Source organism: Salvelinus alpinus, chromosome 15 (assembly GCF_045679555.1).
Source record: "Salvelinus alpinus chromosome 15, SLU_Salpinus.1, whole genome shotgun sequence".
NCBI classification, from domain to species: domain Eukaryota; kingdom Metazoa; phylum Chordata; class Actinopteri; order Salmoniformes; family Salmonidae; genus Salvelinus; species Salvelinus alpinus.
This window is the reverse complement of record NC_092100.1, coordinates 18,907,882-18,924,696: the sequence shown is the minus strand read 5'-3', so window position 1 is coordinate 18,924,696 and position 16,815 is coordinate 18,907,882. Positions and strand designations below refer to the sequence as shown.

At 44.5% G+C, this 16,815-nt stretch overlaps 1 protein-coding gene across 1 annotated transcript; it reads right to left on the bottom strand.

Moving 5' to 3' along the window:
* Positions 1-14,154: 14,154 nt before the first annotated feature.
* Positions 14,155-16,128, bottom strand: LOC139539627 (protein FAM43A-like). Its single transcript, XM_071342738.1, has one exon. The coding sequence runs from the start codon at positions 15,891-15,893 to the stop codon at positions 14,853-14,855; it is 1,041 nt and encodes a 346-aa protein (XP_071198839.1). The 5' UTR covers positions 15,894-16,128; the 3' UTR covers positions 14,155-14,852.
* Between the last annotated feature and the right edge of the window lie 687 nt (positions 16,129-16,815).

Genomic DNA, 16,815 nt, shown 5'->3' with positions numbered 1-16,815 from the left:
AAGGCTTTGTGATGGCCTCTCCAATACCTTGACTTTGTTGTCCTTAAGCCATTTTGCCACAACTTTGGAAGTATGCTTGGGGTCATTGTCCATTTGGAAGACACATTTGCGACCAAGCTTTAACTTCGTGACTGATGTCTTGAGATGTTGCTTCAATATATCCACATAATTGTCCTGCCTCATGATGCCATCTATTTTGTGAAGTGCACCAGTCCCTCCGGCAGCAAAGCACCACCACAACATGATGCTGCCACCCTCGTGCTTCACGGTTGGGATGGTGTTCTTTGGCTTGCAAGCCTCCCCCTTTTCCTCCAAACATAATGATGGTCATTATTGCCAAACAGTTCTATTTTTGTTTCATCAGACCAGAGGACATTTCTCCAAAAAGTACAATCTTTTTCCCCATGTGCAGTTGAAACCGTAGTCTGGCTTTGTCATGGCGGTTTTGGAGCAGTGGCTTCTTCCTTGCTGAGCAGCCTTTCAGGTTATGTCGAAATAGGACTCGTTTTACTGTGGATATAGATACTTTTGCACCTGTTTCCTCCAGCATCTTCACAAGGTCCTTTGCTGTTGTTCTGGGATTGATTTGCACTTTTCGCACCAAATTATGTTCATCTCTAGGAGACAGAAGGCGTCTCCTTCCTGAGCAGTATGACGGCTGCGTGGTCCCATGGTTCAGATGAACGTGGTACCTTCAGGCGTTTGGAAATTGCTCCCATGGATGAACCAGACTTGTGGAGGTCTACAATTTATTTTCTGAGGTCTTGGCTGATTTCTTTAGATTTTCCCATGATGTCAAGCAAAGAGGCACAGAGTTTGTAGGTAGGGCTTGAAATACATCCACAGGTACACCTCCAATTGACTCAAATTATGTCAATTAGCCTATTAGAAGCTTCTAAAGCCATCACATCATTTTCGGGAATTTTTAAAGCTGTTTAAAGGCACAGTCAACTTAGAGTATGTAAACTTCTGACCCACTGTAATTGTGATACAGTGAATTATAAGTGAAATAATCTGTCTGTAAACACTTGTTGGAAAACTTACTTGTGTCATGCACAACGTAGATGTCCTAACCGACTTGCCAAAACTATAGTTTGTTAACAAGAAATGTGTGGAGTGGTTGAAAAACAAGTTTTAATGACTCCAACCTAAGTGTATGTAAACTTCCGACTTCAACTGTATGTTCTTTATTCAGATTTTAAAATATTCACATGAAAATCTGTTGCCAATTGGATGAAAACTATCTACTGACTGGCCAGATTAATCCAGGTGAAAGCTAGTGCAAAGTGCAATTTCAAGGCCAACCTTCAAACTCAGTGCCTCTTTGCTTGACATCATGGGAAAATCTAAAGAAATCAGACAAGATCTCAGAAAAGAAATGGTAGACCTCCACAAGTCTGGTTCATCCTTGGGAGCAATTTCCAAACGCCTGAAGGTACCACGTTCATCTGTACAAACAATAGTATGCAAGTATAAACACCATGGGACCACGCAGCCATCATACCGCTTAGGAAGGAGACGCGTTCTGTCTCCTAGAGATGAACGTACTTTGGTGCAAATCAATCCCAGAACAACAGCAAAGGACCTTGTGAAGATGCTGGAGGAAACGGGTACAAAAGTATCTATATCCACAGTAAAACGAGTCCTATATCGACATAACCTGAAAGACAGCTCAGCAAGGAAGAAGCCACTGCTCCAAAACCGCCATGAAAAAGCCAGAATACGGTTTGCAACTGCACATGGGTACAAAGATTGTACTTTTTGGAGAAATGTCCTCTGGTCTGATGAAACAAAAATAGAACTGTTTGGCAATAATGACCATCGTTATGTTTGGAGGAAAAAGGGGGAAGCTCGCAAGCCGAAGAACACCATCCCAACCGTGAAGCATGGGGGTGGCAGCATCATGTTGTGGCGGTGCTTTGCTGCAGGAGGGACTGGTGCGCTTCACAAAATAGATGGCATCATGAGGCAGGACGATTATGTGGATATATTGCAGCAACATCTCAAGACATCAGTCAGGAAGTTAAAGCTTGGTCGCAAATGTGTCTTCCAAATGGACAATGACCCCAAGCATACTTCCAAAGTTGTGGCAAAATGGCTTAAGGACAACAAAGTCAAGGTATTGGAGTGACCATCACAAAGCCCTGACCTCAATCCTATAGAACATTTGTGGGCAGAACTGAAAAAGCATGTGCGAGCTAGGAGGCCTACAAACCTGACTCAGTTACACCAGCTCTGTCAGGAGGAATGGGCCAAAATTCACACAACTTATTGTGGGAAGCTTGTGGAAGGCTACCCAAAACGTTTGACCCAAGTTAAACAATTTAAAGGCAATGCTACCAAATACTAATTGAGTGTATGTAAACTGCTGACCCACTGGGAATGTGATAAAAGAGATAAAAGCTTAAATAAATAATTCTCTCTACTATTATTCTGACATTTCACATTCTTCAAATAAAGTGGTGATCCTAATTGATCTAAGACAGGGAATTTTTAGTCGGATTAAATGTCAGGAATTGTGAAAAACTGAGCTTAAATGTATTTGGCTGAGGTGTATGTAACTGACTTCAACTGTATTTGCATTTTCCCACCAGTGGTGTTTCCACCAAACTGACTTGTTGCGGATAAAAATCTGTGCGGAATGACGTAGTGCACACAACATTTACCTTTTCGCTTAAGTTTTCATGTACTGAATAAAAATCTGATGTTCAATGTGTTTCCATCGCATTTTCAACTCTACCGATAGTTTTGTCACAAACTCTTGTGTTAAATAGCAAATGTGCCTATTCTGGTCTTGGCAAGTGTGCTCCAGCCAACAACTTACAGATACAATGCGGGTAGGCTCTGCAGGTAGGTCGGTCTACACGATGACAATATTTGTCAAACTGCAGTCAAGCATCAATCATCATGTCACCTGAATAAGACCCTCGACATTTTTTGGAAAGGTGCATCTAGGTCATACTGTGTACTGTCACCACCCTGTGAAGTTCATCATCATTTATTTAATCTGTAGCCTCATAAATTGCATGGTTTCCCAAGTCATAGTGGGAGGCCCACACACCATGTCATGCGTGACTCCAAGTTTACTTCGATATGATGGTTATTATATCAATATTTGCGCATAAATGCATGTCCACCGTCATTTCTCGCATTATAGTTATTACAGACACAAAAATCTCCTGTTGAGTCATATACGTACCTTGCAGTAGGTTAAGCAAACATTAAGCTGTTTGTTTAAAACTTCTTGTCAATATGGGGGCGCTGTTTCCACTTTGTAAAAAATCGTTCCCAAATTAAACTGCCTCGTACTCATTTCTTGCTCGTACAATATGCATATTATTATTACTATTGGATAGAAAACACTCTCTAGTTTCTAAAACCGTTTGAATTATATCTGTGAGTAAAACAGAACTCATTTTGCAGCAAACTTCCTGTCAGGAACTGAAAAATCTGAAATCTCTGTTCCAGGGCCATCCTATTAATTTGCATGAAATCTATGGGTCTACATGCACTGCATACGCCTTCCACTAGATGTCAATAGGCAGTGAGAGGTGGAATGGGGTGTATAGCTTTATCTGAGGCCGAACAAGACCTCTTGGAATGACGGGACTAGTCTTTTCATTGTTCAGCATGGCGCGAGAAGGACCTCTGGATTGCGTTCTGAAAAGCTTTCGTTATAGACGTTAGATTTATCCGGCTCTGATTTTATTTGATATATGTGTTAAAAACATCATAAAGTCGTTATTTTAAACCGAGTTATATCAGTTTATATCAGTTTATTGCGATTTTCAGCATTTTCTTTTCTATGCGTCATGTTGAATTGGGACACTCCTGCACCACATGGCTAGCTTTGGTTGCTAATTCGACAGATGAAGAGGACATTCTACAACCAAACAACGATTATTCTGGACAAAGGACCCCCTGTACAAGATTCTGATGGAAGCTCATCAAAACGTAGGAACCATTTATGATATTATTTCGTATTTCTGTCGAAAATGTGTAGTCGTATTTTCCGCCCTGATTTTGGGCGCTGTCTCGCTATAACGTAAGCTGTATGTCGTACTAAAGTTATTTTTAAAAATCTAACACAGTGGTTGCATTAAGAACTAGTGTATCTTTCATTTGCTGTCCAACATGTATTTTTTAGGAAAGTTTATGATTAGTTATTTGATTAGATTAGGTGCCTCTCCAAGATTTCTCCTGACATTTTTATTGCATTTTGACTACGTATTTACATTGTATAACCACGATTTGTGCCGCTAAATATGCACATTTTCGAACAAACCATATATTTATTGTGTAATATGATGTTATAGGACTGTCATCTGATGAAGATTGTGAAGGTTAGTGAAAAAATGTATATCTTTTGCTGGTTTATTCGCTATCGCTAACGTTGCATTGAATGAATGCGGTTGTGTGGTAGGCTATTGTAGTAAGCTAATATAATGCTATATTGTGTTTTCGCTGTAAAACACTTAACAAATCTGAAATATTGGCTGGATTCACAAGATGTTTGTCTTTCATTTGCTGTACACCATGTATTTTTCATAAATGTTTTATGATGAGTATTTAGGTATTTCACGTTGGTCTCTGTAGTTATTCTAGCTGCTTTGGTGAGATTTGTGATGGTGGCTGCAATGTAAAACTATGATTTATACCTGAAATATGCACATTTTTCGAACAAAACATATGCTATACAATAAATCTGTTATAAGACTGTCATCTGATGAAGTTGTTTCTTGGTTAGTGACTATTTATATCTTTATTTGGTCGAATTTGTGATAGCTACCTATGCGGTAAAATAATTGTGAAAATATGCGGTTGAGTCTTTTGCTATCGTGGTTAGCTAATAGAAATACATATTGTGTTTTCGCTGTAAAACATTTTAAAAATCGGAAATGATGGCTGGATTCACAAGATGTGTATCTTTCATCTGGTGTCTTGGACTTGTGATTTCATGAAAATTATATTATATGATATCCCTGTCGCGTTAGGCTAGGCTATGCTAGTCAGCTTTTTTGATGGGGGGATCCCGGATCCGGGTTTGTGACTCGTGAGAAGTTAAAGGTTCCGAACAGTGAAAATCATGTTGTTTAAAAAAAAATCTAATTGGATGATATTTGGATGAAACCAGTTCATGGTAGGTAGACCAAAGTATGAAAAATGACTGTAGTTGGTACATAGATGGTCCACTCCCCCCATGTGAAAAGTTTGGATTCAGGAAGCAGGCATTACTTTCGGCTTCATGCAATGTCATGTAAAACTGGAAATGTTATACACCAATGGTAGGATCCTATAATTTTAACTCATTTAAATACGTAACGCCTTAAAACAGTCATCACATGTGCGCAAACCATAAGATAACTCAAGCAGAACGATACTGGTAACTAACCCTTTTCATCTATGTTCTGACTTTTAGCTAGCAAACTAGTTACCAGCATGCCGGGAAAAAGCACACTGTGTTGTGACTGGATGCCATAGTGTTAATTTAAAGTTTTTCTGAAGAATGAAGAAATCCGACAGCAGTGGCTGCTTTTCATTTCTGGTGGACAGGCTACACTGAAAATTATTATTATTATTTTACTTTCCACCTCCTTTTGTCTTTCCTATCAAGTTGTAATGATGGACATTTTTGAAAATTAAACATCTACTCTGTCTGCACAGCTTCCTAGGCAACCACCGCAGCAGGAATGCAGTAATACAAAATCAGCTTTCCCAGGGCAAAGAAGGGGGGATATGCTGTGGAGCCTGTGAAGACAGACCCAACATCCTGTAAGTCATAGTTATTCATTTCAAATCAATTGAGCATTTCAGGCACACCAAAATTCAAAATATAAACATTGAAAAGTTTCACAAAAAAGTGCACAACCAAATATTGCATATTTAAAATGGAATACTTCAAAAACACCAGAAAACATTGTAGAATGAGTAGATCATTTGATAGAATCGTAACTCAGAACACTAAATAAAAGGAAACAAAATGTACTACCCATTTAACAAACATTTCCCTTTTCAAAAACATCACAGACAACGTAGACAGGCTCCTGGATCTCCTCTCAACGAGGTCACCCTTGATCCAGCGTGTGGGGAAGCTGTGCAAGCTGTCGATCCCAGGATCCCTGTCTGCCCAGTGTGAGAAGCCATAGCTGGATTTGTCTCCCGCTTCAATCTTGGGGGTGACTGAAGCCACGTGGGTAACTGAAACCTGCTTGATTGAAGGCGGGTACATCGGTCCCCCTCCTCTCCCACCCCCCTCCCTGACAATCTCTGTAGATGGTTGCATTTCCTAAAGCCTAAGTAATTAACTTTTACGTGATATGATGTCACATTTTGTTACTTTGTATTGTTGGTTTTCCAAGCATTCAGACGGGAGATGAGTGTTACAAATTGGACAAATCAATGGGGTCCATCCAGACTGTAGGGGAGTCTGGTGCCTATATTAGGCTTATTTTATTATTTGTTTTATGTCAAATGATGTCTCACTATTATTTCTCACCTGTATTTCTCAATTGTGTTCATGTTTATTAATATGTCAGCTATGCTGGCCATTTTGTAAATGATTAAATAAATGTCTGATCAATACACACAATTCTGAACATTATGTCATTTATAATGCTAATGCAGAGGCACCAATAAATTGTCCAATACACTTAATGTATGCTGTTTTCATGTACCTTCCATTATGTTTAAGGTTCTAAGGTGACTCAGGTTTGACTAATTATTGTGAAGAAGTGTTTCAGTGAATTGTATTCTGCAATTAGTTACAAAACAATAGAAATGCAGTTGTGTATTGTCACAATCGTGTGGAGGAGAGACGGACCAAAACGCAGCATTTGGAAAATAAGCCATCTTCCTTTTATTAATGAAGAAGGCAAAACGAAACAAAAACACTTACAAACTAACCAAAACAATAAACGACCGTGAAGCTAATAAACGTAGTGCACATACACAGGCTACAAACGTTCAGACATAGACAATTCCCCACAACAAACTAAAGCCTATGGCTACCTTAAATATGGCTCCCAATCAGAGACAACAGAAACCAGCTGTCTCTAATTGGGAACCCATTCAGGCAACCATAGACTTTCCTAGACAACTACACACAACATAGACACAGCTAGACAACTATACTAAACATAAAGCCAACTACTCTAAATAAACCCCCTAAACCTTACAATCACCCTGGACACTACAAAAACCCACATAAATACCCATGTCACACCCTGACCTAACTAAAATAATAAAGAAAACAAAGAATACTAAGGCCAGGGCGTGACATAGCCCCCCCCTTAAGGTGCGAACTCCGGGCGCACCAGCACAAAGTCTAGGGGAGGGCCTGGGTGGGCATCTGACCACGGTGGTGGCTCAGGCTCAGGGCGAGGTCCCCACCCCACCATAATCAATCCCCGCTTCTGTAGCCTCCCCACAATGACCACCCTCCACATAACCCCACCTAAATTAAGGGGCATCTCCAGGATAAGGAGTAGCACCGGAATGAGGGGCAACACCGGAATGAGGGGCAACACCAGAATGAGGGGCAACACCAGAATGAGGGGCAACACCAGAATGACTGGCGGATCCTGGCTGGCTGGCTCTGGACGCTCTTGGCTGGCTGACGGCTCTGGACGGTCATGGCTGGCTGACGGCTCTGGACGGTCATGGCTCGCTGACGGCTCTGGACGGTCATGGCTCGCTGACGGCTCTGGACGGTCATGGCTCGCTGACGGCTCTGGACGGTCATGGCTCGCTGACGGCTCTGGACGGTCATGGCTCGCTGAAGGCTCTGGACTGGTCATGGTCTGGCTGAAGGCTCTGGCTGATCCGGTCTGGCGGAAGGCTCTGGCTGATCCGGTCTGGCGGAAGGCTCTGGCTGATCCGGTCTGGCGGAAGGCTCTGGCTGATCCGGTCTGGCGGAAGGCTCTGGCTGATCCGGTCTGGCGGAAGGCTCTGGCTGATCCGGTCTGGCGGAAGGCTCTGGCTGATCCGGTCTGGCGGAAGGCTCTGTAGGCTCATGGCAGACGGGCGGCTTTGCAGGCTCATGGCAGACGGGCGGCTTTGCAGGCTCATGGCAGACGGGCAGTTCAGACGGCGTATGGCAGACGGGCAGTTCAGGCGCCGCTGGGCAGACGGGCAGTTCAGGCGCCGCTGGGCAGACGGGCAGTTCAGGTGCCGCTGGGCAGACGGGCAGTTCAGGCGCCGCTGGGCAGACGGGCAGTTCAGGCGCCGCTGGGCAGACGGGCAGTTCAGGCGCCGCTGGGCAGACGGGCAGTTCAGGCGCCGCTGGGCAGACGGGCAGTTCAGGCGCCGCTGGGCAGACGGGCAGTTCAGGCGCCGCTGGGCAAACGGGCAGTTCAGGCGCCGCTGGGCAGACGGGCAGTTCAGGCGCCGCTGGGCAGAGGGCAGACTCTGGCCGGCTGAGACGCACTATAGGCCTGGTGCGTGGTACCGGAACTGGAGGTACCGGGCTAAGGACACGCACCTCAGGGCGAGTGCGGGGAACAACAACAGGGCACACTGGACTCTCGTGGCGCACTCTAGGCCTGGTGCGTGGTACCGGAACTGGAGGTACCGGGCTGAGGGCACGCACCTCAGGGCGAGTGCGGGGAGAAGGAACAGTGCGTACAGGGCTCTGGAGACGCACAGGAGGCTTGGTGCGTGGTGCCGGAACTGGAGGCACTGGGCTGGAGACACGCACCATAGAGAGAGTGCGTGGAGGAGGAACAGGGCTCTGGAGATGCACTGGAAGCCTGGTGCGTGGTGTAGGCACTGGTGGTACTGAGCTGGGGTGGGAAGGTGGCGCCGAATATACCGGACCGTGAAGGAGGACACGTGCTCTTGAGCACCGAGCCTCCCCAACCTTACCAGGTTGAATGGTCCCCGTAGCCCTGCCAGTGCGGCGAGGTGGAATAGCCCGCACTGGGCTATGCAGGCGAACCGGAGACACCACCTGTAAGGCTGGTGCCATGTACGCCGGCCCGAGGAGACGTACTGGAGACCAGATACGTTGGGCCGGCTTCATGGCACTCGGCTCGATGCCCAACCTAGCCCTCCCAGTGCGGCAAGGTGGAATAGCCCGCACTGGGCTAAGCACGCGTACTGGGGACACCGTGCGCTTTACCGCATAACACGGTGTCTGACCAGTACGACGCCCTCTTACTCCACGGCAAGCCCGGGGAGTTGGCTCAGGTATCCAACCCGGCTTCGCCACACTCCCCTTTAGCCCCCCCCCAAGAAATTTTTGGGTGTTACTCACGGGCTTCCAGCCACTCTGCCTTGCCTTTGCCTCATAAAACCGCCTCTCCGCTTTCGCTGCCTCCAGCTCCGCTTTGGGACGGCGATATTCCCCTGGCTGAGTCCAGGGTCCTTTGCCGTCCAGGATCTCCTCCCATGTCCATGAGTCCTGTTTACTTTGCCGCTGTTGTTGGTTCCGATCATGCTGCTTGATCCTGTTGTGGTGGGGAATTCTGTCACGATCGTGTGGAGGAGAGACGGACCAAAACGCAGCATTTGGAAAATAAGCCATCTTCCTTTTATTAATGAAGAAGGCAAAACGAAACAAAAACACTTACAAACTAACCAAAACAATAAACGACCGTGAAGCTAATAAACGTAGTGCACATACACAGGCTACAAACGTTCAGACATAGACAATTCCCCACAACAAACTAAAGCCTATGGCTACCTTAAATATGGCTCCCAATCAGAGACAACAGAAACCAGCTGTCTCTAATTGGGAACCCATTCAGGCAACCATAGACTTTCCTAGACAACTACACACAACATAGACACAGCTAGACAACTATACTAAACATAAAGCCAACTACTCTAAATAAACCCCCTAAACCTTACAATCACCCTGGACACTACAAAAACCCACATAAATACCCATGTCACACCCTGACCTAACTAAAATAATAAAGAAAACAAAGAATACTAAGGCCAGGGCGTGACATGTATTGCTGCTGTTTCAAATAAAATAAAATACAATTTATTTATATAGCCCTTCTTACATCAGCTGATATCTCAAAGTGCTGTACAGAAACCAAGCCTAAAACCCCAAACAGCAAGCAATGCAGGTGTAGAAGCACGGTGGCTAGGAAAAACTCCCTAGAAAGGCCAAAACCTAGGAAGAAACCTAGAGAGGAACCAGGCTATGAGGGGTGGTCAGTCCTCTTCTGGCTGTGCCGGGTGGAGATTATAACAGAACATGGCCAAGATGTTCAAATGCTCATAAATGACCAGGATGGTCAAATAATAATAATCACAGTAGTTGTCGAGGGTGCAACAAGTCAGCACCTCAGGAGTAAATGTCAGTTGGCTTTCATAGCCGATCATTGAGAGTATCTCTACCGCTCCTGCTGTCTCTAGAGAGTTGAAAACAGCAGGTCTGGGACAGGTAGCATGTCCGGTGAACAGGTCAGGGTTCCATAGCCGCAGGCAGAACAGTTGAAACTGGAGCAGCAGCACGGCCAGGTGGACTGGGGACAGCAAGGACTCATCAGGCCAGGTAGTCCTGAGGCATGGTCCTAGGGCTCAGGTCCCCCGAGAGAGAGAAAGAAAGAAAGAGAGAATTAGAGAGAGCATACATAAATTCACACTAGACACCGGATAAGACAGGAGAAGTACTCCAGATATAACAGACTAGCCCCCCGACACATAAACTACTGCAGCATAAATACTGGAGGCTGAGACAGGAAGGGTCAGAAGACACTGTGGCCCCATCCGATGATACCCCCGGACAGGGCCAAACAGGCAGGATATAACCCCACCCACTTTGCCAAAGCACAGCCCCCACACCACTAGAGGGATATCTTCAACCACCAACTTACCATCCTGAGACAAGGCCGAGTATAGCCCACAAAGATCTCCGCCACGGCACAACCCAGGGGGGGGCGCCAACCCAGACAGGAAGATCACGTCAGTGACTCAACCCACTCAAGTGACGCACCCCTCCTAGGGACGGCATGGAAGAGCACCAGTAAGCCAGTGACTCAGCCCCTGTAATAGGGTTAGAGGCAGAGAATCCCAGTGGAGAGAGGGGAACCGGCCAGGCAGAGACAGCAAGGGCGGTTCGTTGCTCCAGAGCCTTTCCATTCACCTTCACACTCCTAAGCCAGACTACACTCAATCATATGACCTACTGAAAAGATGAGTTTTCAGTAAAGATTTAAAGGTTGAGACCGAGTCTGCGTCTCTCACATGGGTAGGCAGACCATTCCATAAAAATTGGGCTCTATAGGAGAAAGCCCTGCCTCCAGCTGTTTGCTTAGAAATTCTAGGGACAATTAGGAGGCCTGCGTCTTGTGACCGAACCGTTTGTCTGATATCCAACAGTCCATGAACAGCTCTGTTGACCGTGAGAGCATTTTGCAGAGAAATGGGTTGAGGCATACTATTTAGGCTCGGAATGACATGTGGCCCATTGTTAACTGGTCATCAATGACATGTGGCCCATTATTTACCTTGTTTCCTGGCAACAACCACAAGGGTGTTTCAAAGAGCTGTCAGTCAAGGCGAGCTCATGAATATAAGCTCCCCACCCACTCAAAAATATTATGGGTGATGTTTTGATCATTCATTGGCTACTTTTACTTGGGAAATGGGATGACTCTGCGGGACCTTTAAGGGGAAATTGTAGGTGAACTTTGAACATTATAGGGGTTCCCGAGGGTGCAGCGGTCTAAGGCACTGCATATCAGTGCAAGAGGCGTCACTACAGACACCCTGGTTCGATTCCAGGCTGTATCACAATCGGCTGTGATTGGGAGTCCCATAGGGCGGCGCACAATTGGCCGGGGTAGGCCAATGTAAATAAGAATTTGTTCTTAACTGACTTGCCTAGTTAAATAAAAGTTCAAATTAAAAGCCTGTTTTATTAGAATTATCAATACACATCGAGCGGATATCCAGGTTACCCTGAGAAACAAGAGAGACAGGAACAACGTGTGATGTTTGGCGGCCCTGTAATAGAGCATCTAAATGGAGCTTGCTGGCACGGAGTGAAAATATACAGGTCACTGCTGCACTAGGGCCAAACTGTCTAGTGATTGCAAGGGGAGCTTTAAATAGTATACTAATGGACAGTTTCACGGTCTTTATGAGAGGTTTATAGCTCTAGTTTGCAGTTGTCCACTAATAGCACATCCTGCTGCTTTATTTTCAGGGTGGGCGTGTGCTGATGATGTCGTACTGTCTGTGGTGTAATTATTGTACGGGAGGCTTCAGTGAGACAGCAGCTGGGGCAGCACCACATCGAGAAGGGAAACTGTGGGAAACTGTGTGGGTTTTGACACGCTTGCTATTTCGGTACAGTTTCATACGCTTCCTGACAGAAAAAAGGAAAGTGAAGTGAGTGACACAGCCCAGTAGTGGAGTTTTGTGTTACCGTGTCCTATTGAGCACCACTGCATCAATTCAAAATGAGGAGAAGTTTTGCTTTTTATAGGACCCATGGGCAATCATTGGCCCAAAGCACCGACTTGCCATTTTTAGAGCCGTGGTAGGCCATCCAGGCTATACATGAAGTGTTGTAAAAGTCTGGAGACAGCCTAGGTTGATTGAGGCATCCACACATCACCTGGGTACTAAACAGGGAACAAGCTCACCTTTCTCCCCTAATCTCTAATTCAGTTTCTATTTGCTACTGAGCAGCAGCAGCAGAGTTAGAAGTGGCTGCCTCTGAAGCAGCATCTCTGCGTCCAGTAGAGGTCTCTGAGGTAAAGCACTGGCAGATAGACTGAGGCTAATGCTGGGCTGGAGCTGCACTGCAGAATACTAATGTCCACATCAATACAGTAGTCCCCCCAGACAGACAGCCACAGAGAGTGGTGACTCCCCTCAGCTCTTCTCATGAAAAATAATATGAAAAATGCCATGCTTAGTGTGACAGCCCCAGCCCCCGACAGAACACTACTGTGACCACAGTGGCACTACTGAGTTATTAATACCACTCAGTGTCAGACAGGAACTGTATACATTTGGTGGAATCCATGTGGGCCTGGTGCTAAGCGGGCTTGGTAGTGCATGGGAGGGAAGTAGCCGTACCAGTCCTTTCACTTATATAAAAGCAGCTAAAGTAGAGGGTGGTGGCAGTCTGTGAATGCACATAGCCTAAGACCTTACATAGCCTAGGACCTTACATAGCCTAAGACCTTACATAGCCTAAGACCCTATTCTGTTCAAACGAGACAACCCAGGCTGTAGGCAAGATTTCAAATATCAAACCTGTCAAGATGACATTTGGACTAACATACAGACATGACTCAGAGATGTACTGATACACATAGCTATTCCAGATATACTTAAGGTACTTAAATCTGTACCAAATTATGCAGTAACTAAGTTGTAATAATAGATGAATAACATTGAGTTTAGTAACTACTATAAAATAGACTCCTTGGTCTTACATGAAGTATTTGTTTGATGTAACACAATGCTTTATCCTTCATGACTTGAGCACCTTGTGTTGATGTGGTTTAGCTGGGCCTGACCTGCCCGTAAGGTTCTATGACTGCAACCATAACAATCATGAAGCATTTCTAGTAATTCCATCATTCCCATGGTGACTGCAATACTGTAGGCACACAGAGCAGGGGGGAAAATAGAGGTGTTGGAGAGGTGTGGCTTGTCGACCCAACAAGTAGCCTAATACATCTACTATATGTAACATCTTGAAACAGTGACCAAAATAAACTGAGCAATGCAGAATGTCTGTGAGAGAACTGACAGTTGACTAGAAATCACTAGAACAAAATAGTATTTTTCCTTCCCCAGAAAAAATGGGTCCTTGAGATCTAGGCCCTACATGTCTCTCCTATGCATGCCACCCTGTATCAAAACAATTTCCCCAAAATGATGTGATTCCCAAGGATGAGGGGTGTCATGTCGGTAAATGGATGAGTTATCAATCAGGTATGGAGCTATGCAACAACAAAAAGCAGGCCTTCAAATTTTGAAGTGTGAATGCTGACATTAATGTTTCCATTAATTCATCGCAATTCTAAACCCAGTGATGGATATAATCAGTATCTGGACTTCATTTGGAGGCGGAAAGTTAAAAGCCATCAAATTACAAGGTGCACTTGATGGAGATGATACCTGATTTGAACAAATAATGTTCCAAATGAGTGCATAAACTATACAAACGCCTGCATGTTATTTTGTTGTTTTTATTGGTATTTTTTTTAGGTTCACATAAACAAACCACATTTTTCTCCTTTAAAAAATAATGGATATTTTACTATGTACATCTTAATACATTAGGGTATTGTTCTTTTGCACAGCAAAGATATGACATTTATGTTTCTGATAACATATACGAGAAAACGATATTATACACATAATAAACGTAATACTCGACTGAATTTCACAACAGTGCAAAAACATAATTGTAGAAAAGCTTCCTGAAAGGAGAGTGAGGGACTTCTAATTTAACCCATTGAGACAAAAAGGAAACGTGCATTCAAAATGGAATGTTAGGCTACATATTTCTGGACAATGTTGTGCAAGAAAAATGCATTTCCACGCGGGAATTGGGTTGGGTAAACAAGTTCTAATACAAAGCATCTTAATAAAGTGTGAATCAGCGGTGCATCACTCTCCTGGTACGCACGGTGACTTCGGGGACCAGTCTCAGCATGCAGTCCTGCCCCTTTTCTGTAGGCTATCAATGTTCGCCAAAATATCATTCAATAACTATAACATAGGCTACCCCTCTATATCCTTTCAAGTCGGCGAGGGGGTACAATAATACAGGCATAGGCTACACTCACAACCGACAGCATAAAATTAACAGAAAAGGAAATTGTTCTTATCCCAGTGGAGGGAATTTTGGCTCCAGGAAAACGTAGACTTCATGATATTTCCTGCATCTTCCCCTCCTCGAATCCGTTTGAGACAGAAATTGGCTCCTGGTTGCTTTCTATTGACGACTCGCTGCCCGTGCTCTCCCCAGAGAGGAGTCGTGTAACCCGAAGGTCAGCTTTTAGTGTTTGTACGTCGTTTCCTATGCTCATCTCTCCAAGGTCACTGATGATCTGGGACAGCTCATGTTTACCATTGCCCACACAATCGTCATCCGTGTCTAAAATGTCCTCACACTCAAAGTGCATCGCTTTCTCCTCTTCCTCCTCTCCGATCAAGTCCTCTGTGATAGAGCCCAATTTGGGCGCGCTCCTGCTGCGCTCCACCGGCGGTTTGTAATAACACTGTCCATTTAGAAGCTTCCTGAGGGGCACAAGGGGTATGGTTTGTTCCCCTATCAGCTGCTGTTGCTGGTGCCTTGCATCGTCCCTCCTTTTAAGTCTTTTAAATTCAGAAAGCGCTGTCGCCGAGGTCTGGTACAAAAGTAGTGCCATGGCCTTTGCCTTCTCCGGCTTGGACACCAGCACCGCATGGCACCGCAGCATCACTGCCTTGTGCTTCATCTCATGTCTGTATATCCAAGCGAAAATTTTGGGTAGCCTTGGGTCCGCAACGCAATAGGTTATCCGGTGCAATAAATACAAATGTCCCGGTCTCCTCGCCTTGTCGTCCACATGCACCATTCGGATGCCCTGCGAGCTGATGGTCAGTTTCATCTTCGTGCCATTTTTGCCCATTTCGCTCTTGCCCCAAATTTTGCTCACAGCCACGTCCGTACAGCCTTCTCCTTTCGACTGGATGGTGGTGGCATTACCCAGGTAGAGGACCGTGTAGGTGGGGTCCTCACTGGTAATTTTAACCTTTTTCCTTTTTGTCTTGAACATGCTTCCAACCCTGTTCAAAGCACTCTCCGGGCAAGACTTGGCAAAGGAGGTCAGGGCAGAGTAGTTCAAACTCACGGCATAGCCCTTCTGCTTCGACTGTTTATCTTCCTCAATCAAGTCGAACTTATTCTTCTTCCAAGGCAGCATTATATGGTCGTATCACGTCCACAGCAATAACGTACACTACAGCGAACGTTTTACTGCAACTAAATCGTATATATTTGACTGACTTTTATGGTTTATTAGCGACTCCAATACAACAAACGTTCAAGTTATCCTGTACTTAATTTGTTTATCCTCTCAAGACTTCTCCATAACCACAATTGCGCTCTCCCATTCTATGATCGCTGTCTGTCTGACAGAGGTTGGGTCTGCTGAGAATTGGATGGTCTACATTGGCTATATACTGGGTTGAACCATTACAGTGTCTCTGTAGGGGAACATAGAGGGAGAGATGGATGGAACCATTATGAGAGAGACCAAAGTTAAACAGCTCTACCTTGAGGATGCAATTGGCACTCAGGGTGCTCTTGCCGAGGTTCATTAACTGAACTGAAATAAGAAGAATTTGGAAATAATAGGCTAATATACAAACTGATATAACCGCTTATATACATCGACCTGTAAATTCCAACAATACTTCCATTGTACATATACTCACTCAGAGCAGAACTGATAGATTTTTTAAATCATTGGCAACTTTAATAAATAAATCACTAGTCACTTCAATAATGCCACTTTAATAATTCCAACAATACTTCCATTGTACATATACTCACTCAGAGCAGAACTGATAGATTTTTAAAATCATTGGCAACTTTAATAAATAAATCACTAGTCACTTCAATAATGCCACTTTAATAATGTTTACATATCTCGCATTACTCATCCCATATGTATATACTGTATTTTTATACCATCTATTGCATCTTGTCTATGCCGCTCAGTCATCGCTCATCCATATATTTATATGTATATATTCTTATTCCATCCCTTTACTTAGATTTGTGTGTATTAGGCAGTTGTTGTGGAATTGTTAGATTACTTGTTAGCTATTACTGCACTGTTG

Coding starts and splice junctions, on each gene's coding strand:
- LOC139539627 (XM_071342738.1), bottom strand. CDS start 15,893: ATGCTGCCTTGGAAGAAGAATAAGTTCGACTTGATTGAGGAAGATAAA.